At 46.9% G+C, this 26,707-nt stretch overlaps 1 protein-coding gene across 2 annotated transcripts in view; it reads right to left on the reverse strand.

Moving 5' to 3' along the window:
* Window positions 1–26,707, reverse strand: part of FCHSD2 (FCH and double SH3 domains 2) — a 147,752-nt gene that overhangs the window by 53,076 nt on the left and 67,969 nt on the right. For both annotated transcript variants that reach the window (XM_061458121.1, XM_061458122.1), the window contains exons 4-8: window positions 21,937–22,013; window positions 20,095–20,239; window positions 15,458–15,591; window positions 14,205–14,259; window positions 13,678–13,806 (exon numbers count right to left, since the gene is read on the reverse strand). In XM_061458121.1, the coding sequence (XP_061314105.1) occupies window positions 13,678–13,806; window positions 14,205–14,259; window positions 15,458–15,591; window positions 20,095–20,239; window positions 21,937–22,013 (540 nt within the window). The remainder of the gene's footprint in view (window positions 1–13,677; window positions 13,807–14,204; window positions 14,260–15,457; window positions 15,592–20,094; window positions 20,240–21,936; window positions 22,014–26,707) is intronic.

Genomic DNA, 26,707 nt, shown 5'->3' on the forward strand with positions numbered 1-26,707 from the left:
CAGCCTTTCCTCACTGCTGCCCAGCCCTTGGACCATCTTTGTGACCCTTCTCTGGCCCCTCTCCAGCCCAGCCACATCCTTCTTGTACAGCAGGACCAAACCTGAGCACAGTATTCCAGGGGTGGCCTGACCAGCACCAAGCAGAGTGGGATAATGACATCTTCATCTGGTAGGGAATATCTGTTTCCCTTGCATGACAAGGATGTTTATCCTGCTATAAAGCCTTTTTAGCAGAGATGACAACTTGAACAGATGGGAATTTATCATCTCTATGAAAACCAGCAGGTAGGTGCAGAAATCATACTGCAGGATCCCCCCTCCTCCTCATCTGGCTGAGCTTTGAGCCATCTTTCCAATCACTTGTCTCTCTAGCAATCCGTAAGTGCTAAACAGGAATTTCTTGCTCGTAATGCTCTTCTGTGGCCTAATTCCATATGGATCAGCTCCATTCACTTCCTTTCAGTGAAGCTCACACTGAAGGAATAGTTCTTCTTCTTCTGATACTTACTGGACACCCATTTATTGCTGACGGAGGCCTGACCTGCCCAAAGAAGCTGAAACCTGAGGTTGTGTGATGCCTTTGGAGCACACGGCACCATAAAGGCTGATAAGCAGGAGGCCTGAATTCCACTTCAGGAAGGAATTCCAAGGCAAGGAAGTTTTCTGCGGACTGTGCCAAAAATACAGCTCAAACAGCCTCTACCCAAGGCTGACACTGATGACAGCTCCTCACCTCCATCCATCCACCTATGCTGTGACCTCCACCGTCACCAAAGGGACTTCCATTGAGAAAGAAAAGCAAAGATTTTGAAGCATCTCATTCTTTGACAGCCACATGCTACGAAAACACTCTCAATTTGGGGTTCAAACTGAAACAGGGGAGATTTAGGTTGGAGATAAGGCAGAAGCTCTTCCCTGTGAGGGTGCTGAGGCGCTGGCACAGGGTGCCCAGAGAAGCTGTGGCTGCCCCATCCCTGGCAGTGCTCAAGGCCACGTTGGACACAGGGGCTTGGAGCAAGCTGCTCCAGTGGAAGGGGTCCCTGCCCGTGGCAGGGGTTGGAACTGGAGGAGCTTTAAGGTCCCTTCACCCCAAACCAGTCTTAGACTCGATGAATCCGGAGCTGCTAAAACCAAACCCCTGTGATGATCTGTTCGGGATGCGTGTCCGTGAGTGCTAACCTTGGAATGTCGCATGTTTCCAGTTGCTCCACCTGCCTCCCCACCAGCGCTCCCCAGGTGCTTCCTGAGCTTGCCTTTTGCCTCCGGGAGCCGCGCCGGCTGCTTCTGCCACAGCCAAGTATTTCGGGAACAGCTCTTATTGTATTAGAGGGCGGCTTGGAAACACGATGGCAAAGTTTCATTTCCTGTTCAAAATGAGCACGTTTATGACACTGGACAGAAAAAGCCTGATCCAAACCCTCAACGGCTTCGATATGAAATCCTTAAAGAGCCCCAAAGAAGTAAATACTGAAATGAAAGGGTTAGAAAGTTTTCCATTAACTCCTTCAATGAGGTGTCTCGATGAGACCGCCCGGATTCGGGAGTAGCTCCATCCCCTTCTTAACCCTTCCTTGTGCCCTCTTCCTAGCAGTGACTTTGGGTTTCTTGTAGCTTTCCATTAATTCTCCTTGTTCTTGTGCTTTACATCCCCCTTCCATCACTGACAGAATCACAGAATGTTTTGGGGTGGAAAGGGCCTTAAGCTCATCCAGTTCCAACCCCCTGCCATGGCCAGGGACACCTCACACTAAACCATCTCACCCAAGGCTCTGGCCTTGAACACTGCCAGGGATGGAGCATTCACAACCTCCCTGGGCAACCCATTCCGGTGCCTCAGCACCCTCACAGGGAAAAACTTCTTCCTTAGATCCAATCTAAACTTCCGTTGTTTCAGTTTGAACCCATCACCCCTTGTTCTATCACTACAGTCCCTAGTGAAGAGTCCTCCTCCAGCATCCTGATGATTTCCCTTTGTCCCTTCCCAAGCCTCCTCCAATCACTGCCTCCTGTGAACCATCTCATGTAAATACACCCCTGACTCTCCTACCCAGGAAATACCTTTCATGAGCATCTGTAAAATCACACCACATTTCTTCACCATCAAGCCATTCCTGAAGTTATTTCTGTCAAAATGCCAAAAGAAACCTCGCTGACAAGGCAGAAGCATTATCAAGAAATAGCTTTATTATCCCATGAAAAATGATCCTTGTTTTAGGATAATTAAGTGGCCCTGATTTATGCATCAGGCTCTGTCTTTCACTACACAATCCCCACTCATGGAGGAACAAATACTCGGCCCCCAGGAAATAAACAGCCTTTCTGGACTAAATGCTTAAACAGGGAATTGGTTAAACCACATTTAACAGTGGTTCAACATGAGGTGAGACAGAGCAGACTGTCATCAGGGAAACAGGACCATTGCTCAGTTCTCATCTGTACAACAGAAAGAGTTGTGATCCAGACACGGTCTTTTGTCTTGAGTTAGCTTGGAAAGGCTATGTGATGGACGCTGATATCAACTGCTTCCATAGCTAGAGGTGGCAGTGCCGCTTATTGTTCAGGGCATCTCAACTTCCCCTGCTTGTGGTTTCACCAAAAATACCACCAGAAGTGGTTGCTGTTCTGCTGGGAAGCTGCTTTTCACTTCCCTGTAAATGCTTCCTCAGAGTCAGCTGGTAAATGCTCTGGAGCCAGGCTGAGAGCTGGGCTGGGTGAGCCTGGAGAAGAGAAGGCTCCTGAAGGGGAGACCTGAGAGCAGCTCCAGTGCTCTTAGGCAGAAGCTCTTCCCTGGGAGGGTGCTGAGGCGCTGGCACAGGGTGCCCAGAGAAGCTGTGGCTGCCCCATCCCTGGCAGTGTTCAAGGCCAGCTTGGACACAGGGGCTTGGAGCAAGCTGCTCTAGTGGAAGGGGTCCCTGGCCATGGCAGGGGTTGGAACTGGATGAGCTTTAAAGTCCCTTCAACCCAAACCAGTTTGGGATTCTATGAATGTAAATGGTCAAAACTGCAGTTAGCATACATTCAAGAGACTATGAAGGAGCTAAAGTTCTCCAAAGCAGATCTTAGGTATCAACTGAAAAGTGTGATACAAAAGCATTGAAGAAAAACCCTAAACAAAAGAGCACTATTTTGTATTAATCATTCAACAATTTACATGGATGGATAATGACACTACAGACAGAGCCTTATAAAAGGATTTCATCTCCCCAGGGCTTCACGTACATGCATATGTATGCACACACACTGATGGTCCTGGCAGGGCAAAGAGCCTGGTATCAGCTGCTGTGGAGCCCACAATGAGCATCTTCTGGAACACTCATATCGTGTGTTGGGCCAGAGCCTCCCTTCACTCATCCTGCATTCATAGGAATGAACATGAGAAAGCAACACACGCTCCTCAACTGTAAAAGAAAGTAGCTGGGCCCATCTGATACTGTAGATAAAGCAATCTCTGGCTGGTTTAATTGTAATTACAGTATATTTGTGGCTCGCAGCTGACAAGAAGGGGAAGTGAAACAATAGTTCTTTCACTTACAGAAGTTCCCCCTGCATTTTAAAAGGGAGCATGACAGGATCTGAAAAGAATAGCTGAATTAAGAAAAGAGATTTATAGAAGTAAATGGAAACCTCCAGTGACTTCAAACTTATTTTCTCTTAATGCTATTTCTTCTTTGGGACAGAATCTCTGTTATAACCAAGTAAGTCCCTGGATGCTTCTAAATCACTCTAAAGAGCAGAAAACAATAACGTGTACGTCAAATGATTTACTTACAGTGATAATGGTGGTTCTGCTTGTTCTGCAGGCTACACAAATATGGAGCCATGCAAATGTTACCCGCTTATTTATATAGGGGACAGTGGCCAACTACTGCTAGGGTAACATTGCTGAGACGTCCAGCTACCATGCCACGTTACTTTTCAAGTCAGTCACCACAGGAAAGAACCATTTGCCATACACACCTGATTATTTTCTGGACATAAATCAAATTATTATTATGAACCACCTAGTCCTTAATCTTGGATCAACTGTATCTTGAGCTGCAACAAGAGCAGCATGAGCACCAGGCTGAGGGAGGTGATCCTGCCCCTCTGCTCTACTCTGGTGAGACCCCACTTGCAGCACCGTGTGCAGTTCTGGGGTCCCCAACATCAGAAGGACATGGAGCTGCTGGAGCAAGTCCAGAGGAGGCCACGAGGATGAACAGGGGCTGGAGCAGCTCCTGTATGGAGCCAGGCTGAGAACATTGGGGCTGTTGAGCCTGGAGAAGAGAAGCTGCGTGGAGACCTCAGAGCAGCTTCCAGTGTGTGAAGGGGGCTACAAGGATGCTGGGGAGGGACTCTTCATCAGGGACTGGAGTGATAGGACAAGGGGTGATGGGGTCAAACTGAGACAGGGGCTGCTCCATCCCTGGCAGTGTTCAAGGCCAGGTTGGACACAGGGGCTTGGAGCAAGCTGCTCTAGTGGAAGGGGTCCCTGCCTGTGGCAGGGGTTGGAGCTGGATGAGCTTTAAGGTCCCTTCCAACCCAAATCCCACAGTCTGGGATTCTGTGACTCTTACAAACACTGCCAGCTTCAGCTGAATCCCATTTGTACAAGTCATGTTTGGAGCCTGTAGTTACATTTGTTTTAAATGATCATTAAAAGTGCTTGGTAAAAGTGATGGATGATGGTGCTGAAAACACAGATGTCATCTCGGCTTCATAAAAACTCCCAACAATGCTCATATAGAGAAAACAGGGTTCATCACAACATGACTATTCCGGTGCTGTTGGCTCATACAGTTACTCCAGCTAATGGCAGAAAACAACCAGAAACTGTGGACCTGTCATTAGTGGAGCCCCCCAAGGGATCAATACTGGGCCCAGTATCTTAAGTGATGTGGGTGATGGGATCAAGTGCTCCCTGATGAAGTTTGCCAGTGGCACCAAACTCAGTGGGGAAATGGACACTGGGAAAGGGAAGCCACCCTGCAGAGTGAGCTGGACAGGCTGGGAAGAACCTGATGGAGCTCAACAGGACAAGTGTCAGGTCCTGCCCCTGGGCAAACCCAATCCTGGAGCAGCTCAGGCTGGGATGTGCCTGACTGGAGCAGCTCTGGGAAAGGGACATGGAGGAACCAGCTCCATAGGAGTGAACAGTGAGCGGCTGCAGCAAAGAAACCCACCAGGGTGCTGGGGAACATCAACAAGGGCATCACCACAGGGATAAAGGTGTCACTGTCCCAGTGTGCTCTGCAGTACAGGGTGCTGGGCTTCCAGTCTACATCATGCTTTGTCTGCAAGGGTTGGACCAGATGATCCATGAGGTCCCTTCCACCTGGGATTCTGTGATTCCAAGTTAGGGGTTCCCAAGCAGAGTCTTCCTAACAGAAAATGTTATTTCACAGAATCAGAGAATAAATCAGGTTGAAAGAGAGACATGGTCCAACTGCTACTCAGAGCAGGGCCAAGCCGATCAGCCTGTGTACAGTCAAGTTCTGAATGTCTCCAAGGACATTCTTCCCCTCCCCAAGCCCCTGTTTCTCTCTGACCACCTTCATGGCACAACTTCTTCCTTGTATTTAAATCAGAATTACCTGGGTTTCAATTAGGTTGCCTCCAGGCTTCAAAAAACACCCCCAAGCCCAGCCTGGAACAGTCTTGTCCATATGAGGCTTCTCCCGTATGGAGACAGGCTGGGAAAGTTGGGGCTGTTGAGCCTGGAGAAGAGAAGCTGCGTGGGGACCTCAGAGGAGCTTCCAGTGTCTGAAGGGGGCTACAAGGATGCTGGAGAGGGACTCTTCATTGGGGACTGCAGTGATAGGACAAGGGGTGATGGGTTCAAACTGAAACAGGGGAAGTTTAGATTGGATCTAAGGAAGAAGTTCTTTCCTGTGAGGGTGCTGAGGCACTGGAATGGGTTGCCCAGGGAAGTTGTGAATGCTCCATCCCTGGCAGTGTTCAAGGCCAGGCTGGACAGAGCCTTGGGTGCCATGGTTTAGTGTGAGGTGTCCCTGCCCATGGCAGGGGGTTGGAACTGGATGATCTTAAGGTCCTTTCCAACCCAAACTGTTCTGTGATTCTATAAATATAGACTATAAATATATATACTAGGCAGCTGTAGATCATTAAGACTGTTACTACCCCCCCTTCTCCCAGTTTTCTCAGTGTCTATTTCTTGCATCATGCGCTCCAGGTACTACACTCACTCTCCACGTTCCCTTGCAACAGCTCAACCACCTCTCACATGAATCCCCATGACAGCCAGCTCATTACTCAGAAGGCAGACAGATGCCTTCCTCTATGAAAACCCTTTCAGACAGTGCTCAAAACCAGCTGAGGATGTGAAAACATCACACATCACCTGTAACTTTACAGCCTGATGTCTCAGTGCTCTAACACGTCTCGGTATCATCACCCACGTGGAAGGAAAGAGCTGTTCCAGGGCAATTTGATAACGTGGAGTTTCTATTTAAACCTGTCATATCAGCAAGAGAACTCTGATCAAGAGCAGGAGCCCAGGCACTCAGCTGCACTTCCTCATGTCAAGCAAGCTGGAAAGTACAGAAAATACAGAAAAGATGACTGAAACAATATAAACCCCCCCTTTGTGAAACCGCAAAGGCAAAAAAGAGAGCAAAGTGCAACAGCTTTTGATGCTGCTCCTCCAACGCAGCCCTCAAACCCCACAGACCACACTAGGTGCGATATGAAATACATGCTTTAAAAGCAGAGAGTTTTAGAAATACTTGGGTTAGTGTTTGCCATCTTTTAGAGTTTTTCATTGTGCATAGAAAAAAAACACATCACTGCCTGTAAAGATGGTCTTGTTCAGGCTGAAGAAAAGGCTTCTTAAGGAGCTTTGGAGCAGTTCCCAGTGCCTAAAGGGGCTGCAGGAAAGCTGGAGAGGGGCTTGGGACAAGGGCCTGTAGGGCCAGGCCAAGGGGAATGGCTTGAACCTGCCCGAGGGGAGACTGAGCTGAGCTCTTAGGCAGAAGCTCTTCCCTGGGAGGGTGCTGAGGCGCTGGCACAGGGTGCCCAGAGAAGCTGTGGCTGCCCCATCCCTGGCAGTGTTCAAGGCCAGGTTGGACACGGGCTTGGAGCAAGCTGCTCCAGTGGAAGGGGTCCCTGCCTGTGGCAGGGGTTGGAGCTGGAGGAGCTTTAAGGTCCTTTCAACCTAAACCAGTCTGGGATTCCATGGTTCTATATATAGGGGAAAAGGCAGTAGGATTAAAACCTTTCCTAAAGGGAGATCTAGAATGGTTTTGCTTCTTATCTACCTGTGCAATGAATAAACTAGGATGGCACTACAGAAGCAATTCTTTAAAAGATGCTGGAAGATTTAATGTTTTCTTTCCAAGCATCCCTGTTTTGAGTGATGCCTTCACAGTTGCAAACCCAGCAGAGTGAATCATTTTCTTCTTCTCTGCATAAAAATTCTTTCAAATAAACATCTTCCCAATGAGTGAAAACTCTCAGAAGCTGCATGTCCCCAGGAACCCTGCCAATGACAGTGTTTAGTTGTTGCCTCTTACAGAACACTAAATTGAGCTATAATGTATATTTGTGATTCATTTGTCACGGGACAGCACAATGCGGTATTTCCCACTCAGATACAAGGAACAAAACCAACGCTGGCTTCTGAACATGAAGGAACCCAAAGTGTCTCCAGCCCAATGCTTTCCCAACAGCAGCTTTACAAATAGGAGCAGAGGGGCAGGATCCCCTCCCTGAGCTGCTGCTCACGCTCTGGGGGTGCAGCCCAGCACATGGGGGGGTTCTGGGCTCAAGCGCATGCTGAAGCCGGGTCATGGGGAGCTTCTCCTCACCCAACACCCCAAGTCCTTCTCCTCAGGCTGCTCCATCCAGTCTCCCCCCAGCCTGGGTTTGTGCTGGGGATTGCCCTGATCCAGGGGCAGGACCTTGCCCTTGGCCTGGTTGAGCTCCATGAGGTCCACACGGTCCCAGCTCTCCAGCCTGGCCAGGTCCCTCTGCATCCCATCCCTCCCCTCCAGTGTCACTGCACCACACAGCTGGGTGCCATCAGCAAACCTGCTGAGGGTGCTGGATCCCACTGTCCGTGTCACCAACAAAGACATTGAACAGGATCAGTCCAGACCCCAACCCTTGAGGACACCCCTCAATAAACACAGAAAGCTCTGACCCTTCAGTGAAATCCACACTGATGCACCCCAAAGGAGCAGTACCAACCAACCGGCCACCGTTTTATACCTAAATGCCATTTAAACAACTGCTCTAGACAAAGGATGTAGAAGATCTGTCTTCGAAAGCAGAACATTACTATCTCCCCATTTTCCACACGATTTCTAATAGCTCTGTGCTAAAAGTGGCATTTAAACTGAGGAGCAGGGAGTTTTTCAAGGCAGGGGAGGTGGGAGAGGTTGTTTTTCCACTCTGAAGGTGACAATATTAAACAAGCAACCTTCTGAAGTACTGTTTAGAGAAAGGGCTTATGTGCAGGTTACTGAAGAACTGAAAACCAGCCTGAAAACCATTTAAAATGTAGATATGTGGTGCATACAACATCAGTTTTCCTGATCTAAATGTTGAGGTAATGTAGGTGATTTCAAAGTAACTGAACTGAAAATGAAACTGGACCTCGAGCTTCATCCTGCTGTGGAGATGGTGCTTATAGAAACCTCACCTTGTCTACAGAGTGGAGCTAACCACCACTTCCCAGAACTCATCCTGGAAGAGCAGACACCAAATAACTAAGGCTTATGATGTCTGAGATGCTGCTGATTCCACTCAGCAACCCCAACCTGCTCCAAACAGAAGTCACAGAATCATAGAATAGCTTGGGTTGGAAAGGACCTTAAGATCATCCAGTTCCAACCCCCCCTGCCATGGGCAGGGACACCTCACACTAAACCATGGCACCCAAGGCTCTGTCCAACCTGGCCTTGAACACTGCCAGGGATGGAGCATTCACAGCTTCCTTGGGCAACCCATTCCAGGGCCTCAGCACCCTCACAGTAAAGAACTTCTTCCTTAGATCCAATCTAAACTTCCCCTGTTTCAGTTTGAACCCATCACCCCTTGTCCTGTCACTGCAGTCCCTGATGAAGAGTCCCTCCCCAGCATCCCTGCAGCCCCCTTCAGACACTGGAAGCTGCTCTGAGGTCTCCACACAGCTTCTCTTCTCCAGGCTCAACAGCCCCAATGTTCTCAGCCTGGCTCCATACAGGAGCTGCTCCAGCCCCTGAGCATCCTCGTGGCCTCCTCTGGACTTGTTCCAACAGCTCCATGTCCTTTTTATGTTGAGGACACCAGAACTGCACACAATGCTCCAGGTGAGGTCTCACAAGAGCAGAGCAGAGGGGCAGGATCACCTCCTTCGCCCTGCTGGTCACGCTCCTTTTGATGCAGCCCAGGATACGGTTGCTTTCTGGGCTGCGAGCGCACACTGAAGCCGGCTCATGTTCATTTTCTCATCAACCAACACCCCCAAGTCCCTCTCCACAGGGCTGCTCTGAATCTCTTCTCTGCCCAACCTGTAGCTGTGCCTGGGATTGCTCCCACCCAGGTGCAGGACCTTGCACTTGGCATGGTTAAGTCAGTCTTCCAGTCTGCTTTACGTGGGGCAGCTGGTATGAGAAGGGAATGTTTCAGGAATGCTTAGCTCTGTCTGAGAGCCTCACTCAAAGAGAACCAAGAGAAGCTGTTGAGCATCTGCAATAAGGCAACATCTCCAAAGGGGCTGGAAGAGAGACGAAATGTGAGGAGTTTATGGAAGTACTTGATATGAAGTAAAGGTGTGGAGAGGCCTGCAGAGGTCCAACAGAAGAAGGGGTGTCAGCTCCACTGCAGCTAAATGGAGAAATACTTAGAGATAGCAAGGTGGCCGCTGTCACAAGAATACCTGAGGGCTTACTAATAGGAAGATAAAAGGTGCATTTTTAGACTGTTAATCACAATACATAAAGGAACACGTTTCGTTTGGATACAACTGGATTACAGCATGTATGAGGTCACCACCACTCAAGGTACTAAAACAAGAACTGTGCTGCCCAGAACAGGTTTAATCCCCTTCCAAAATACCTCCTTCCCAGTGATGTTGCCTAGAGGGAGGATTAGAAACATTTAAGAGACAAAGTCTCCATTTCCTTATCCTTTGGTCCATTTTCCAGTTCTATTAACTCCTTCATAATGGTAATGGCTATTCAGTGGTCTTTATTCTGCAGGCAGCAATCTCCTCCCCAGCTGACTGCTTTTCTCCTTCTAACATTAATTTCATGTGCTATTTTTTTGCCTGGTCAACACTCGTTGAGACATCCCTGTATCTCTTGCTCATAAGCTTTATATTTGGTTATAGAGAATGACACTGAATGACTGGGCAGCACAGGCTTGAACCCAGAACCCCCCTTTGTGCTGGGCTGCACCCCCAGAGTGTGAGCAGCAGCTCAGGGAGGGGATCCTGCCCCTCTGCTCTGTGAAGGGGAGACCCCCCCTGCAGCCCTGATCCAGCTCTGGGGCAGCAGCACAAGAGGGACGTGGAGCTGTTGGAGCGAGGCCAGAGGAGGCCATGGAGATGCTGCGAGGGCTGGAGCAGCTCTGCTCTGGAGCCAGGCTGAGAGAGCTGGGCTGGGTGAGCCTGGAGAAGAGAAGGCTCCTGAAGGGGAGACCTGAGAGCAGCTCCAGTGCCTGAAGGGGCTGCAGGAAAGCTGGAGAGGGGCTTGGGACAAGGGCCTGTAGGGCCAGGCCAAGGGGAATGGCTTGAACCTGCCAGAGGGGAGACTGAGATGAGCTCTTAGGCAGAAGCTCTTCCCTGTGAGGGTGCTGAGGCGCTGGCACAGGGTGCCCAGAGAAGCTGTGGCTGCCCCATCCCTGGCAGTGTTCAAGGGCAGGTTGGACACAGGGGCTTGGAGCAAGCTGCTCTAGTGGAAGGGGTCCCTGCTCGTGGCAGGGGTTGGAGCTGGAGGAGCTTCAAGGTCTCTTCCAACACAAACCACTCTATGATTGTGTTTCTTCACCATCTTCAAATCATCACCTCTCCAGTTCCTTCTCCATACTCTTTATGTTAAATCATTATGGTAAATAACATAATCACTCTCTCAGTGCTTTAAGAAGCGTGGTTCCCACACTTCAGGATGAGAAGATAGGTAAGAGAGAAACCAGGACCTTGCCAGCAATTCTCCTTCCCTGATAAAGCTCAAGTATTTACTTTAATCCCACATCTTCTGTATCTCTTCATCAGTTATTAACCTAGGAGAAAACCCTCACCACCCCACTGCAATGTCCTTTTACATAAGCAGAGACTGAGTGGGAAGTTTGTTGAGGCCTCCCAGCACATTCAAGACATTAAAGCAGATGAATCACCCTTATCCCCTCTTTTTGAAGGACATTTTCCCTCTTAGAAAGAAAATGATGTTGATTATTCCCACCACATCATATCTGTCTATGTGTGAATTGCCTCCATTCATCACTGCACTTGTCTTATCAGCCTCATAGGGATATAGGGTTTCTTCATCTCTAATAGCCAGGGCCCCTCCTGAAGCCCTTTTCAAGGGCTGGGCCACACTGAGGTGGGTTTTAGCACCAGATTACACACTGCTGTTTACATTCAAGCAGTTTACATTTGAATTTACATTAAAGCTCTTGGCTGAATGCAGCTGGAGCCCAGTTCCACAGGACATGACACTAGAAATGTCTGAGAGATGTAGAAAAAGACCCCTGAAGGTGATCCTTCTAAAGTAATATGGGTCACCAAAAGCACTTGCACCTTTGCTTTTCAGTAAACCACAATTATTTATACAGAAGACCAGGTTGGCTTCCTTAGGAAATAAAGAAAGGTTCAGTTTGAATAAAGCTTCAAAAGAAGTCCCTTCAAGGACTGGATAAGAGGGAAAGCAGTAACTGGGTAAAGAAACCACCACAGATCAGCACTGACTTCAGGAACTGGACCCTGTGCACATAGAACACGGACAACAGCACATACACAGGTGAATGGCACCAGCATGACTTCTTCCATTGGTTTTCCATGACTGCACTTCTCAGTCTTTCAGAAACAATGAAATCATTTTTAGTTTGTGGTTTTATAGCAGCTTATTAAAACCCCACGTTCCTGCGGTATCTGCAGGTTTCTAATGTCACACTACAGAAGGCTCACACCATCCAAAAGACAGAAGTGTTTATGGAAACTCAAAAGAGATGAAGATCCCACCTAGTTTACCACACACTCGGTTTGTAGTGCATACAAAATGTAGCCAGACATAGAGGAAACAGGAATGCCTTTGCAGGGATTATCTTGGAATGCCCTGGGATGAGAGCACCCACAACCCACCAGAGCCTGGCAGGACTTTACCCAGGCTATCTCCTCACCTTTTGATTATGTCAAATGTCCTTTTTGCTTGTTTTGTTGTGAAAATCTTAAATTCACTTCTGGCATTACATCCAAATAAGAGCATTAGAGGATGACAACAAACCATGCACCTAAGGCTGGAATTCTGTAGGCATCAATGAGTAACTTCACCTTGACTATGAGAAGGAAATACTTTATAACCATTTTCATGCACTAAACATTTAGTCAGCACAAATATTCGTGGTTTACTAAGAGAAAAGCACAACCACATACACACACAGAGCAAAGACAGGATGATGCTTCAAGAACTACCAGCCCTGCATTGCCTCTGTGATACCCAGATCTGGTTAAGCCTTCTGAGAAGTCACGTAGTAGGCTGATAAATGAATTTGTACCACAGGCTAGGATTTACTCTAGGTGGCATTGCTTAAATTAGTCAAGATATAATGGAATTACATATAAAAGTCCCTTGGAAGCTCCTTTTTGGTGCTCTCGTTTTCTCCTTCGGTTACCTGCTTTTTCTATCACCATTTTTTTCCCCCAGGATGCAGAAAGATGCTGATAATACAGGGATTTATTAAAACACACTGATAGTTACTCAATAAAGCAATTTGAAATGCAAATTATAGGCTTTGAAGGTGCTGTGTCTGATTGCATCACCTGGAAATAGTGTGCAGAGAGCAACCTGAAATCAACTTTGCAAATGGCAACGTATGAAGTGCAACTACAGAGAGGATGAACTGGCTTTAAAGAGCTGATTTTGTAGATTTTACAGGTTTCCTGTCACTATCTCATTTTAAGATATGTGCATTTAAGTAATTTTAGGATGATATTAAAAAAAGAAAGGGTAAGCAATCATATTTGAGCTTTTCAAGTATGTAGTTTCCTATGGGTTCAAGTATCTTGGCTTGACTTTGTGACACCGCCAATGTTGATTTGCTATTCTCTACAATTCATGGTTTGAAACCAAGATACAATGGTTGTATTTTCATTAATCATGCCATAAAGAAATGTTCTGATCAGATATGGGGACACTTAAAAGGATTATGGGATATGTTATTGAGCAACTAAACCATTTCCAGCTTACTTGAGGTCAACTACAATAGGCAAATACAGGTCTTAGTTATACAAACCTGATTTCTTTATCCAAGGGAGTTTTCAGGAATTCAGTATAGAGCTGAGTGCTTAGTTTTGGGTTTGATAACAGGTACCAAATACCCTGCACACTACTGCAGGATCCATCTCCTGCACTGCATTCATCCATTCCAGCCTATTGGAAAACTCAACAAAGCAACCCAGGAGTTTGAACTTCCAGACCCATTCTGTTTTCCATAGTTTCACACTTCCCAACTCCCATACATAAAAATTATCTTCCTTACCTTCATAATGTTTACTAGGTCTGTTTGATAATAGCGATCTTGGTGTGCATTAGCAGCTGCTAACGTGAGGAGATAATCATTCCTTGCATGGATTGCCTTGGAATTACACTCGGATCTCCGTGCTTTTAACTACAACAAGAAATAGAAGTTAAAAGGTATTAATGAGAAGTTAAATGAGCAAAAGTGTATGAACAGTAAATTAACATGCATATATATGTATTAATATAGTCAAAGCTTTAAAGGATTGGTAGTTTAGCAGCTTTGTTAATGGTTATGGGATTTCTAATGCATCTTGCCTTCATGCAGTTGTAATTTCACATGGGATCTGTAAAGAACAGTTACAACTCCCACAAGAAAGAGTGTCCTTATGGACATAGGTAATTCTGCACTCTGACTGCTTAAAGAGTCTTCTCTCATGACCTTCTCTAAAGATACACCTTCCAAACAGTCACTCATCTAAGATGCAAGACAGCTTTGGTCCCACACCTCGTGAAATTAGCAGCAAAACCACTGTTTCTTCTACTCACCTTTACACTTGCCTTCTGCAAGCTTATTCTTGACTGAAAAAGACTAAGTTTGGACCTGAAACAGAAATGAAGAGAGGATATTACTGACTAATGTCATCACTACAAATGTGCAGGATAAACAACCACTGCACCTCACTTAAAATGTTAATTTAAATGACTTCTTAAGCCTTCAGTTTTATTTGCATAGATTTAAGTGGGGCTTAAGGATCAAAGAAAATACTACAAAGTACACTGAACTACACCAATAAAGGGCATTCTGCCCCTCTGCTCTGCCCTGGTGAGACCCCACTTGCAGCACTGTGTGCAGTTCTGGTGTCTCCAACATCAGAAGGACATGGAGTTGTAAGAGCAAGGCCAGAGGAGGCCACGAGGATGAGGGGGCTGGAGCAACTCCTGTATGGAGCCAGGCTGAGAACATTGGGGCTGTTGAGCCTGGAGAAGAGAAGCTGCGTGGAGACCTCAGAGCAGCTTCCAGTGTCTGAAGGGGGCTACAAGGATGCTGGGGAGGGACTCTTCATCAGGGACTGGAGCGACAGGACAAGGGGCAAGGAGTTTAAATGCAAACAGGGGAAGTTCAGGTTGGAGGTAAGGCAGAAGCTCTTCCCTGTGAGGGTGCTGAGGCGCTGGCACAGGGTGCCCAGAGAAGCTGTGGCTGCCCCATCCCTGGCAGTGTTCAAGGCCAGGCTGGACACAGGAGCTTGGAGCAAGCTGCTCTAGTGGAAGGTGGCCCTGCCCGTGGCAGGGGTTGGAACTGGAGGAGCTTTAAACTCTCTTCCAACCCAAATCAGTCTGGGATTCTATGATTCTATGCTCCAGTATTTAAGGAGTGGTTACAGAGAAGATGGAGACTCCCCTTTTACAAGGAGTCCCATGGAAAAGATGACGAGTGATGGGCACAAGTTACTTCTGGGAATGCAAGAGTAAAAAGTTTCCCAATGAGAACAAGCAGCCACTGGAATAATCTCTCCAGGGAAGTGATGACTTCCCAGAGTTGGACACTGTTAAGACTGGGCTGCACAGGGCACTGGGCATCCAGTCTAGGTCATGCTTTGCCTGGAAAGGTTGGAGCAGATGATCCTTGAGGTCCTTCCAACCTGGGTTTCTATGATTCTATGAAATGGTTCCAGAAATAGCAGAAAGCAAACAATCTGGCCCAAGCTCATTGAAAACAATTACCTTCTAAAACTAATACAAGTCCCAGTTTGCTTGATATGCATGCAATTATTGATACATATGCTATTAGAACAACATACTTGGCCTCAATATCCGCTTTCTCCCGCACGGCTTGAGCCATCTGCTCCGTCTCAAAATATTTCTTCTTGCCTTTAGCTAAATCTTTGACTGTCTCCTGTAACTCAGCCTGGATCCTCGTCAACTGGTCCACACACTGGAAAAAAGCAGGCAGGAAACAAAGCATTAATGGGTTTTTGCATCCAAATCATGCCATCATCGTGGTTTTACTGCTCTTGATTACATTTTCTCCGAGTCACTCCTGGTCAATCATTCAGGTCGTTTTTAAAGCTGATCAGTGCATAAACCCCATGTTTCTTTCTTTCTTTCTTTGTGCTCTTCTTTAACTACTGAAATTCAATGATAACTCACAAATGAAATATTCAACTTGTGAAAGCTCTGGATGAGGCAATGAGTTGAAATAAGTGGAATGTAACTGGGGAAAATCCACTGGCAAGCTATCGGAGGTGATAAAGAAAATGGTTAATCCTTCCTTCTCTGCAGTATAAAGTGTAAGAGAAAAGCTGCCACATAAAACACACCAGAGCAACAAGAATAATCTGAAAAATGTTGTTTTAAGAGCCTATTTTTCTCTATTTTGAGGGGTTTCCAACAAATAGGGATGTATCAGAAATCAGTGTCATTCATTTAAAGGCTTAAAATGCGGAATGGGTGAGTGAAGGAGGGAAAATAACTCCAACCTTTTCCATCCAAGCCAAGCAATGTTACAAGACACAATTTAATGTCACAATAGAATAATCAAAGGAATAGCAGAAAAACCACTGTACTGGTTCTGACTGAGAGGATGTGAACTTTGAGTGCAGTAGCTGGTACAGGGCTGTGGGTTAGATTTGGAACCAAAACTGTAGGAATAACCCAGGGATGCTTTAGGGATTGCTGAGCTGACTCCTATCAGCTTCAATGTATCTGAGAAGGGATCTGTGGTATGCAGAAAGGACCTTGCTCACAAACCAAATGTGAATTATCAATGTCTTGAACTAGACTATCTTTAAAAGAGATTTGTAAAGATTTTCTTGTACCCAAATGAGCTTAAGTACATGTAAGAGTGATAGTTCAATGCATTTATATTTAATTATAGATATTACAGACTGGATGTGGTCAATGAAGGCTCCAGGCAAAACTCAGAGGCAGAGCCTCAAGCAAGCTTAAGGAAAGCAATTTGTCTTTCAAGTTGCCTCTTTTGTCCTTCAAAGACCAGACCCAAGCTCTCACCTCTTTTCACACCATTATCACATACCCAGCTGGGTGGATCTGGAGGTTCTCAGGGACACCACCTCCATAGGAATCAACAGTGAGTGGCTGGGGCAGAGAAACCCAACAGGGTTCTGGGGAACATCAACAAGGGCATCACCAGCAGAGATAAAGATGTCACTGTCCTGCTCTGCTCAGCGCTGGTCAAGCCACCCCTGGAATATGGGTTCGGTTTTGGTCCTGCTGTACAAGAGATGTGGCCGGGCTGAAGATGGTCCAGAGAAGGGCCACAAGGATAATCCAAGGGCTGGGCAGCAGAGAGAGCTGAGACTGTTCAGCTGGAGAAGGGAAGACTCAGGGAGACCTAATCCATGTGCCAGGACTTAAAGGGGAGCTGCAGAGAAGATGGAGACTTCCTTTGGACAAGGAGTCCCATGGGAGAGCTGAGGGGTGATGGGCACAAGCTACTGCTGGGAGATTCCCAATGGACACAAGAGGAAAACCTTCCCCAGTAAGAACAACCAGACACTGGAATAGTCTCCCCAGGGAAATGGGGACTCCCCAGTGTTGGACACTGTTAAGATGGGGCTGCACAGGGTGCTGGGCATCCCATCTAGGTAATGCTGTGCCTGGAAAGGTTGGACTGCATGATCCTTGCGGTCCCTTCAGCCTGGGATTCTGTGCCTGTATTATTCTTCCAGTCCAGGTGCTTCACATTGCTCTCTTATTGAACACCCCCTCTAAACACCTCAGGTTTTTCATTACAGTACTTATTAATACATGCAACCTCTTTTACAAGCATTTTGAGAAGAATAAGGTGATGTAATCCAACATCATCACTTTGATTTCACAGCATTCAACAATTGTTAATAATCATAATATCCAGCCCATAAAGAAAGCAGCTTTTTGTTTGAGGCAACAGAAATCACTCCTCACCACACAATTCTGCTCTCACTCAAAACATCACACTCCTTTCTGGCTATAAAGTCCATAAAAATTCATGCAGGTTCACACTAAACCCAGTGTTTGATGTGTGCAGACCAATAAAGCACCAGGCTCCATGAGGTAACCCCGTGGTGGGTGGTTTGGGGAATGGTGGGGGGGTTTCTGAGGACCTCCAAGGGTAGGATAGAGAAATGAAAGGTGGAAAGATCTGTGTATGTTGGAGAGCTGACAGAGACCTAAAATCACTGCAAAACGAGGGGGGGGAGGGTTGCTGCATCAGTTGGTATTTTGATCCCTGAAGTCTCCTGCTGGCATCAAGAAATTAAAGTATCAAATAACCCCGGTTGTTAACATGATGGTTTTAAAAGCATAAAAGCATCTTGGCTGCTGCATCTCCGAAGATGGTGTTAGGAGACTGGATGCTGTTCAGTGGTTTGGGGTTGTGCAGACACTGTAAAAAGCTGTTTCAGAGGTGACAGAGATGGTTTCTTGTTGCATTCCCTCCACACACAGTGGTTTTACTCTATTTGCCTTCAGTCCTCTGATAGAGATCCATGCAAATGTCTTCAGTGGTGGCTACATCATCTTTATAGAGATACCTGATGAACAGAACGTCTTCCAAGGCCAACATCTGAAATCACACATCACTTATGGGGTGAGCTGACAAGGTCTCTAGGAAAGGATAACAGCAGGGGATGGGCTGCTGCCCCCTAAACAGCCTTTTGTCTGTATCCTGGGAGGGCAGGGGATCAGTTTGCTTACAAGGCTGGATGTGGCCCACAGGAGACACATTTATACCCTGCTCCAGAGTCACCCTGTGATTCATTCATGTTTTTTAGCCAGTTATGATGAGGTTTTCTGAACTGGTTCCAGTTTACTATTAAAAGGGGTGATAAAATGAAGTTTCTGTATCCTACCAAGTGGAGGATGGAAAGGTTTACAGCAACATCTGGAAAATGAAGATGGGAACTCATCGAGATCAACTCAATACCTGCCGCAACCTTGGAAGGAGATGCTGCTTTTAATAAGAACTTGATTTCAGATGGGCATTCCAGTGTGATGGGACAGGTATTTTACTGACTCAGCAATTCAGTACTGATAAGCTGTTGCCTGCATGGAGGTCAGCATAATCTGACCTCCATGCAGAAATCCAAAGGAAAGGGTGAGGAAAGGTGAAATTTAGACAGCAATGTATAAAAAACTACATTTTTTGTGGAGGAAAATGAATGCTTCCATGTTGTAGGAAAACTGTATCGCTGTTAGAATCCTTTGGACCACAAGTACTGTCCTGATAACTGCAATAACTTGTTCTGCTAATTTAAAAGTGTAGGAAAACCAGGAATTTCTATCATTTGCATAAATTTAAAGAAGTGGACCCAGGAAGTGGCTCATCTGATCCAACCATTAACCCATCAGTGCCAAGGCCACCACTGCCCCATGGCACTGAGGCCTCGTCTCCACGAGGTGTGAACCCTTGCAGGGACTGCCCTGGGCAGCCTGTTCCAATGCCTGAGCACCCTCTGGGGCAGGAATTGTTCCTCAGCTCCATCTAAACCTGCCCTGGTGCAGCTTGAGGCCGGTTCCTCTTGTCCCATCCCTTGTTCCTTGGGAGCAGAGCCCAGCCCCTCCTGGCTCCATCCTCCTCTCAAGCACTTGTAGGCAGCCATCAGGTCCCCCCTGAGCCTTCTCTTCTCCACACTGAACCCCCCAGGTCCCTCAGCCCTTCCCCATCACACTTGGGCTCTGTATGACATCCTCTGCTTCTAATGTGCACTTTGGAAAGCTCTGGCCTGTTTCTTGATGCACTGGACATGTCATGCAATTCCATGGGCACATTTAGCTAAGGGATTTCTTAGGAAAGCAGCTTACAAGCTCACTTCTTTCCTAAGAACCTTTAGTCACCATCCCCTAAAAAGCACGGGATAAAACTCTGCTGCTCTGCACTTCAGTTCTATTGCAATTTTCTTTATAAACAGGAATTCATGGAGAAGTGAGGCTCCCTATTGCCGAGTAGATTTCTTGTACAAGTGGGAACAAGTTGTATGATCAAGTTGTGCATGATGGAAGCTCATACAGCAAAGACTTGGTAGTCAACTGATATCTGAAAGAGGGGCTGCCCCTCTTAGAAGATCCAGAATAACTCCAGTTCTATGACTCCACCAGTCATTCCTTCAGGTTTAAGCTATGCCTGTCCTCAAAATCAGAACCCATTCGAACAAAACCCACTTGGAATTGTCACTACAAACCCCCTTGCCACAGCAGGATGTTAGATTTGCAGAGATACCTCCGACCCAGGGTGTACCCCATTTGAGAAGACTCATTTCCAAGCAGTTTTAATCTCTGCTCTGAATTGTGACCCCTCTGACAAACTGGCTATTTCCTTCTGGAACAGCATGCACAGGAAGAGACTGAAAGTCCAGGTTACAGAAGTGCCATAGGAAAAGATTCCCAATCACCAAGTGGAAATGCCAGGAGTTGAAAGGAGTTATTAAAGCACAAGTACCTTCTTCAACTGCTGCTCCTTAAAGCACCGCACAGTCCGGGCTGGCTCTGAAATCAGGTTCTTATAGTTCTCACAGATATTGAGGCGGGATTGAGCCACCTGCATCGTGCCTTCTAAAAGGGACTTCCATACGGAGTACATGCTCCTGAAACAGGGAAACACAGAACGGTTGTGGGAAGAAGGGAAGTGAAGGAGAAGAAAGAAGTGGAAGGAGAAAAGGGGGAAAAGGGGAGGGCAGGGCTGGGGAAGGTTACAGTGAGCATAGGGTGAGGGTGCCCAGAGAAGCTGTGGCTGCCCCATCCCTGGCAGTGTTCAAGGCCAGGTTGGACACAGGGGTTTGGAGCAAGCTGCTCCAGTGGACGGAGTCCCTGCCCGTGGCAGGGGGCTGGAAACAGATGAGCTTTAAGGTCCCTTCTAACCCAAACCATTCCATGATTCTATGATTTTTGGTTGAAGCTGGTGCTGCAGTGGAACAGACCCTACACACCCCAGCAGGCAAAGCCAGATGGCACCTTAACAATCCCCTATAAGATCATGGAATTTGTGATTTGGGCATCTTGCCATCAAGCAAACATTCACAGACTGCTCATCCATTTTATCTCGGCTACCTGTAGTTCCTTCATCATGTGTAACAAGATAACACCCATAGATGTGTAGTGAGCTTTGCATGGCCCTGGTATCTCACCACTAAAGCTCAGAAGTGCCCAAGAGGGTGGAGCAGGGTGAGAGGGGGAAAAGACCTCCCCATGGCTCACATGGGGAAAGGTTGGTGGAGCCCACAGAGCCCAAGCACCTGGTGATGAGGAGCACGGGGGTGGCAGGTACTTGAAGAAGACCTCTGGGCATTATGGGTGTATCTAATGGCATGAAAGGCTTGTGAGTGGGGAGCAAACTGTAGGTAGGAGGGGTCTGTGTGATATGGGAGCATTTTCTACACACTTCAGACTGATAATGCAGTTTGCTTCTCACACACAAGTGGTGTGAAGGTACTGACAGTCCAAAGCACAAATTCCATCAACAATTTCATCCTGTTAGCGATAAAACTTGTCAGAATTAAGAACAGATTAAAATGGAGTATCTTAAGAGATTTAAGAGGTCCCATTCAAAGGGGGGGAGGCTTTTACCAACTGAGTCACTTCTGCTTTCATGTTCTGATCCACCCCTCATGTTAATGGAACTAAGTTTTGTAAACAAGTGGTTCTTGCTCTGCCTCCTCCCTGCTGTCAGATGGGATCTGCATGAAGAATGGTCTCCTAAAGAGGAATGTCTTGCTGCCTTTTCCGATGAAGAGATCCCCACATTTATCACTGTAACCTTTAAGCTATTTGCTAGAATACAGAGAATCACAGAATCAACCAGGTTGGAAAAGACCTTTAAGATCATCAATTCCAACTGTTCCCCAGCACTGCCAAGGCCACCACTAACCCATGGCACTAAGCCACCACTAGATTCAGTTTTAAGCATTAATACCCAACAGGGTGCACTAATACAGTTGCCCTGTGGTATCATTTTGTTCTTCCAATCTTCCTGAATTATTTCTAGACTGGTTTGGGTTGGAAGGGAGCTTAAAGCTCCTCCAGTTCCAGCCCCTGCCACGGGCAGGGACACCTTCCACTAGAGCAGCTTGCTCTAAGCCCTGCTTTTATTCAAGTAATAAGCATCCATTTAAGCCTAATCTCAGTACTTCAGGGGAAAACAGCTTCATTTTTAACTGGCAATGCTCTACCACAAAGAACAGAAATGACTTTAACTACAGCAGAGCACTGTTAAACGGGTAGGTAAAATAATCACACAAATGGAAATTATAAAGAGTAATTTCAAGATGTCCAACTGTGAAATTACCTGTAATCACTTCTCTCATCAGCTTTTATTCCAAGCCAGTCCTTCTTCAAGTATTGGCTGGCCAGCTTCTGAATGCTCTGTTAAAAGAAGGAAAAACAAGTTAACAGAAGTACATTTTTGCTCTTGAATCAGACATTTTGCTCCTATATCTTTATATGTCTGATAATAAGACATATAAAGAAGCGGTCAATCTGTATTAGTAGCAAACTATACTGTGCAAGGTTGCTATTTCCACTCCCTTTTTATGCTTTGTTTGCCTTTAGTTCCTCTTGAAAACAATAAGGAGTTTCAGGTTAATAGCTGAGACCAGAAGGACTCTGAGACCCACACAGAGAATCACAGAACATGCACACCTCAGCTTTCTGGGCTGCGAGCTGCATCAAAAGGAGCGTGACCAACAGGTCCAAGGAGGTGATCCTGCCCCTCTGCTCTGCTCTTGTGAGAGCTCACTTGCAGCACTGTGTGCAGTGCTGGGGTCCTCAATATAAAAAGGACATGGAGCTGTTGGAACAAGTCCAGAGGAGGCCACGAGGATGAGCAGGGGCTGGAGCAGCTCCTGTATGGAGCCAGGCTGAGAAAGTTGGGGCTGTTGAGCCTGGAGAAGAGAAGCTGCGTGGAGACCTCAGAGCAGCTTCCAGTGTCTGAAGGGGGCTACAAGGATGCTGGAGAGGGACTCTTCATTAGGGACTGCAGTGACAGGACAAGGGGTGATGGGTTCAAACTGAAACAGGGGAAGGTCAGGTTGGAGACAAGGAAGAAGCTCTTCCCTGTGACGGTGGTGAGGCACTGGAATGGGTTGCCCAGGGAAGCTGTGAATGCTCCATCCCAGGCAGTGTTCAAGGCCAGGCCAGACAGAGCCTTGGTTTAGTGTAAGGTGTCCCAGCCCATGGCAGGGGGTTGGAACTGGATGATCTTAAGGTCCTTTCCAACCCAAACCATTCTATGATTCTATGAATCTATAACTAAGAACAAGCCATGAAATGACATTTATATGCCCACAATGGAATGCCCAACTTTGATCATTCAAGGTTGCACGGTCATCAGTGAACTACAGAAGTTCTCTTGCTCATGGGATTAAGCAGTTACCCAGTTACAGTAGCCATGAGATTGAAAAATGTAGCACACTTTTAATTATTAATGTTAATTCTGCTCTTTAGTCCCTGTGTTTCTCTCTGCACGGTGTCAGGCAACTGGATGGTTTTGCATCAGCCCAGCCCAGCAGCTTTGCTTTCTTAGGCTTGATGCTGAATGTAACTTTTTCCTGTGAGCTCGTCCTTGTTCTGTTCTCAATAACACTTCTTGTTTTGCTCCAGCGAAACAAAGCCCACCACTGTTGGGCTCAGGCAGGGAAGTCAACTGGTTGTTTAACCTTTGGCAACACCCGACTTCACCCACAGTAGTGGAGCACGATCCCTTCCACGCACATCAATCACGTTGTACAGGCTTGAGATGATGATGTTTCAATGCAGTATGTTTCTAGAGAGCCAGGAACAGAACTCCATGCAAACGCTCTCCTGATTTCCATATGGTTTGAGGACATGCTTCCTTGATACTCATTGAAAAGTCACCTGGTGAGGAACTGGCACAGGGTGCCCAGAGAAGCTGGGGCTGCCCCATCCCTGGCAGTGTTCAAGGCCAGGTTGGACACAGGGGCTTGGAGCAAGCTGCTCTAGTGGAAGGGGTCCCTGCCCGTGGCAGGGGGTTTGGAAGTGGATGAGCTTAAAGGTCCCTTCCAAGCCAAATAATCAAGGATTCTACAGAACAGGACAGAGCTTCACTGAGTAATTACTGATAGCTTTACTTCCAATAATTACAACATAAATCCCCAGCCCAAGTTGAGTAAATCCATAAAACCTCTCCTTCCTCTCAGTTTCACTGACAGGTGCAGCGTCATGACTAAAAATCCCATTTCAGGAGAAGCAATACTGGGTGCACCGGCATCCCCAGCCACCGTAAGCCCTGTCGCCCCTACTGTGCTGGGCATCTCCATGTACCAAGCAAAGGAAAGGACCTGTCTTATGAAGATAGGCTGAGAAAGTTGGGGCTGTTGAGCCTGGAGAAGAGAAGCTGCGTGGAGACCTCAGAGCAGCTTCCAGTATCTGAAGGGGGCCTATAGGGATGCTGGAGAGGGACTCTTCATTAGGGACTGCAGTGACAGGACAAGGGGTGATGGGTTCAGACTGAAACAGGGGAAGTTCAGGTTGGAGATAAGGAAGAAGTTCTTTCCTGTGAGGGTGCTGAGGCACTGGAATGGGTTGCCCAGAGAAGCTGTGAATGCTCCATCCCTGGCAGTGTTCAAGGCCAGGTTGGACAAAGCCTTGGGTGCCATGGTTTAGTGTGAGGTGTCCCTGCCCATGGCAGGGGGTTGGAACTGGATGATCTTAAGATCCTTTCCAAGCCAAACCATTCTGTGATTCAAACCTGTGATAGGTGAGCAAACACTAAACCAACTTTTAGTCTAAATATGCAAAACCCCAGCTCACCAGAACTACGAGACCAGCCTGCTCTCTGATGGCTGTCAAACAAGAGGTTTGGATTTACCTTTCCCCTTCATTCTGAGGTGTAAATCACTGAATTGAAGAGGAAGTTCAATGAATACTTCCTGAATGGTAATAACCGATCCACTGATTTAAAAGTACACTGCTTTTAATCAATTCTTATTGGAAGAAGAGGTCAGAAATGTCTGGAAACCCCTTCAAGCACTGTGCAACCTCTGCTCACCAGCTGTCAAAGAGATGTACTTCACAACTCCATTCATTATTAACATATTAAGCAAGACTTAGAAAGAGCAAATATATCATAAAGAGCTTGGCTGTCGCATAAACCCAATTGTAAGTCATGTGAAGATTCCTCCATGTCTTGGTTTTCCCTTCCTCCACTCCAAACCCCACATGTTGTGTTGCTGTGCTATAAAAAAAGGAGTATTTCACACTGATGGGGGTATAACTGTTTGCCAATCTGCCTGGCAGATGGATGGCGAGGACATAAAACTGTGGCAATCCCTCACCCAAGGAATCAACACCTACAGATGAAGTTGTGTTCAATGGAAGGACCATAAAAGAGCAGCAAAGCTTCATGGGTGCTCAAATCCTGGAGCAAGAGAAGAAAATTCTGGAGAGCAGAAGCTGCGTGGAGACCTCAGAGCAGCTTCCAGTGTCTGAAGGGGGCTGCAAGGATGCTGGGGAGGGACTCTTCATCAGGGACTGCAGTGACAGGACAAGGGGTGATGGGTTCAAACTGAAACAGGGGAAGTTTAGATTGGATATAAGGAGGAAATTCTTTCCTGTGAGGGTGCTGAGGCACTGGAATGGGTTGCCCAGGGAAGCTGTGAATGCTCCATCCCTGACAGTGTTCAAGGCCAGGTTGGACAGAGCCTTGGGTGCCATGGTTTAGTGTGAGGTGTCCCTGCCCATGGCAAGGGGGTTGGAACTGGATGATCTTAAGGTCCTTTCCAACCCTAACTATTCTATGATTCAATGATTCTAATCCCTGTTTCCAGGCTGCAGCTTCTATCTGAAGTTCCCTATTATCAAACTTGACCTCCTATTTAACAGAATTTTCCAATGTTGCCAGTTGTAACAGACACTGGGGGAGGAAAAACATATCTATACACACACTATACTCACAAACAGGAACTACCAATGGAAAAGGAAAGAGAAAGACATCCCAAACCAGAAGATCACTAATAGAACAGCAAGTAGCTTTTAAAAAGATGTATTAATGATGGTTTTCAAAGCAGCCCTATGAACCCCAGACTGGTTTGGGTTGAAAGCACCTTAAAGCTCATCTAGTTCCAACCCCTCTGCTATGGTCAGAGAGATCTTTAATAACTGAGCAGTACTGATAAAGGCCAGGTCCCCACAAACCTATTATCAGTTGCAGAAAGCATGGTAGGCATAGCTGATGTAACACTGAGGTTTGGAAAGTATCTACCAAGTGGCCAAATTTAGTGTTCTTTCGGATTTAGGTGGTTTCAGTATCTTGCATCATTTGGATCACTTCTCTTTATCTGAGTAAAAAGCACCCCCCCTTATACCTTTCATTTCTACACTCTGCTATTGTTGTTGCACTACAAAACCCTTGGGATTGAAAAGGACAGAGAAATCAGAGAACCCATAGACTGGTTTGGGTTGGAAGGGACCTTAAAGCTCCTCCAGCTCCAACCCCTGCCACGGGCAGGGACACCTTCCATAGAGCAGCTTGCTCCAAGCCCCTGTGTCCAACCTGGCCTTGAACACTGCCAGGGATGGGGCAGCCACAGCTTCTCTGGGCACCCTGTGCCAGCGCCTCAGCACCCTCACAGGGAAGAGCTTCTGCCTAAGAGCTCAGCTCAGTCTCCCCTCAGGCAGGTTCAAGCCATTCCCCTTGGCCTGGCCCTACAGGCCCTTGGCCAAAGCCCCTCTCCAGCTTTCTTAAACTTCATGTTGGATGTAACTCTTTTCTATGAGATCCTCCTTGTTCTGTTCTCAGTAACACTTCTTTTGCTCTACAGAAACAAAGACCCCTGACCCTCCAGATCACTGTCTATGTGATATGTGCCACCACAGCAGCTTTCTGACAGTATTTTCTTTACTAAGTGACATTATTTTGTCTGCTAAGTGCTCTCCTGGCAGGAAAAACCTCCACAGGGAAGAGGATTTTAGTATCTCTTCAGCATCTCTCTCTTTCCCTGACTTCCATCCCTGGCAGTGTTCAAGACCAGGTTGGACACAGGGGCTTGGAGCAAGCTGCTCCAATGGAAGGTGTTCCTGCCCATGGCAGGGGCTAGAAC

This window comes from Pezoporus flaviventris, unplaced genomic scaffold, assembly GCF_033815535.1.
Source record: "Pezoporus flaviventris isolate CSIRO_AGI_PZ_B2104156 unplaced genomic scaffold, CSIRO_AGI_Pfla_v1 ptg000025l, whole genome shotgun sequence".
Lineage (NCBI taxonomy): Eukaryota > Metazoa > Chordata > Aves > Psittaciformes > Psittacidae > Pezoporus > Pezoporus flaviventris.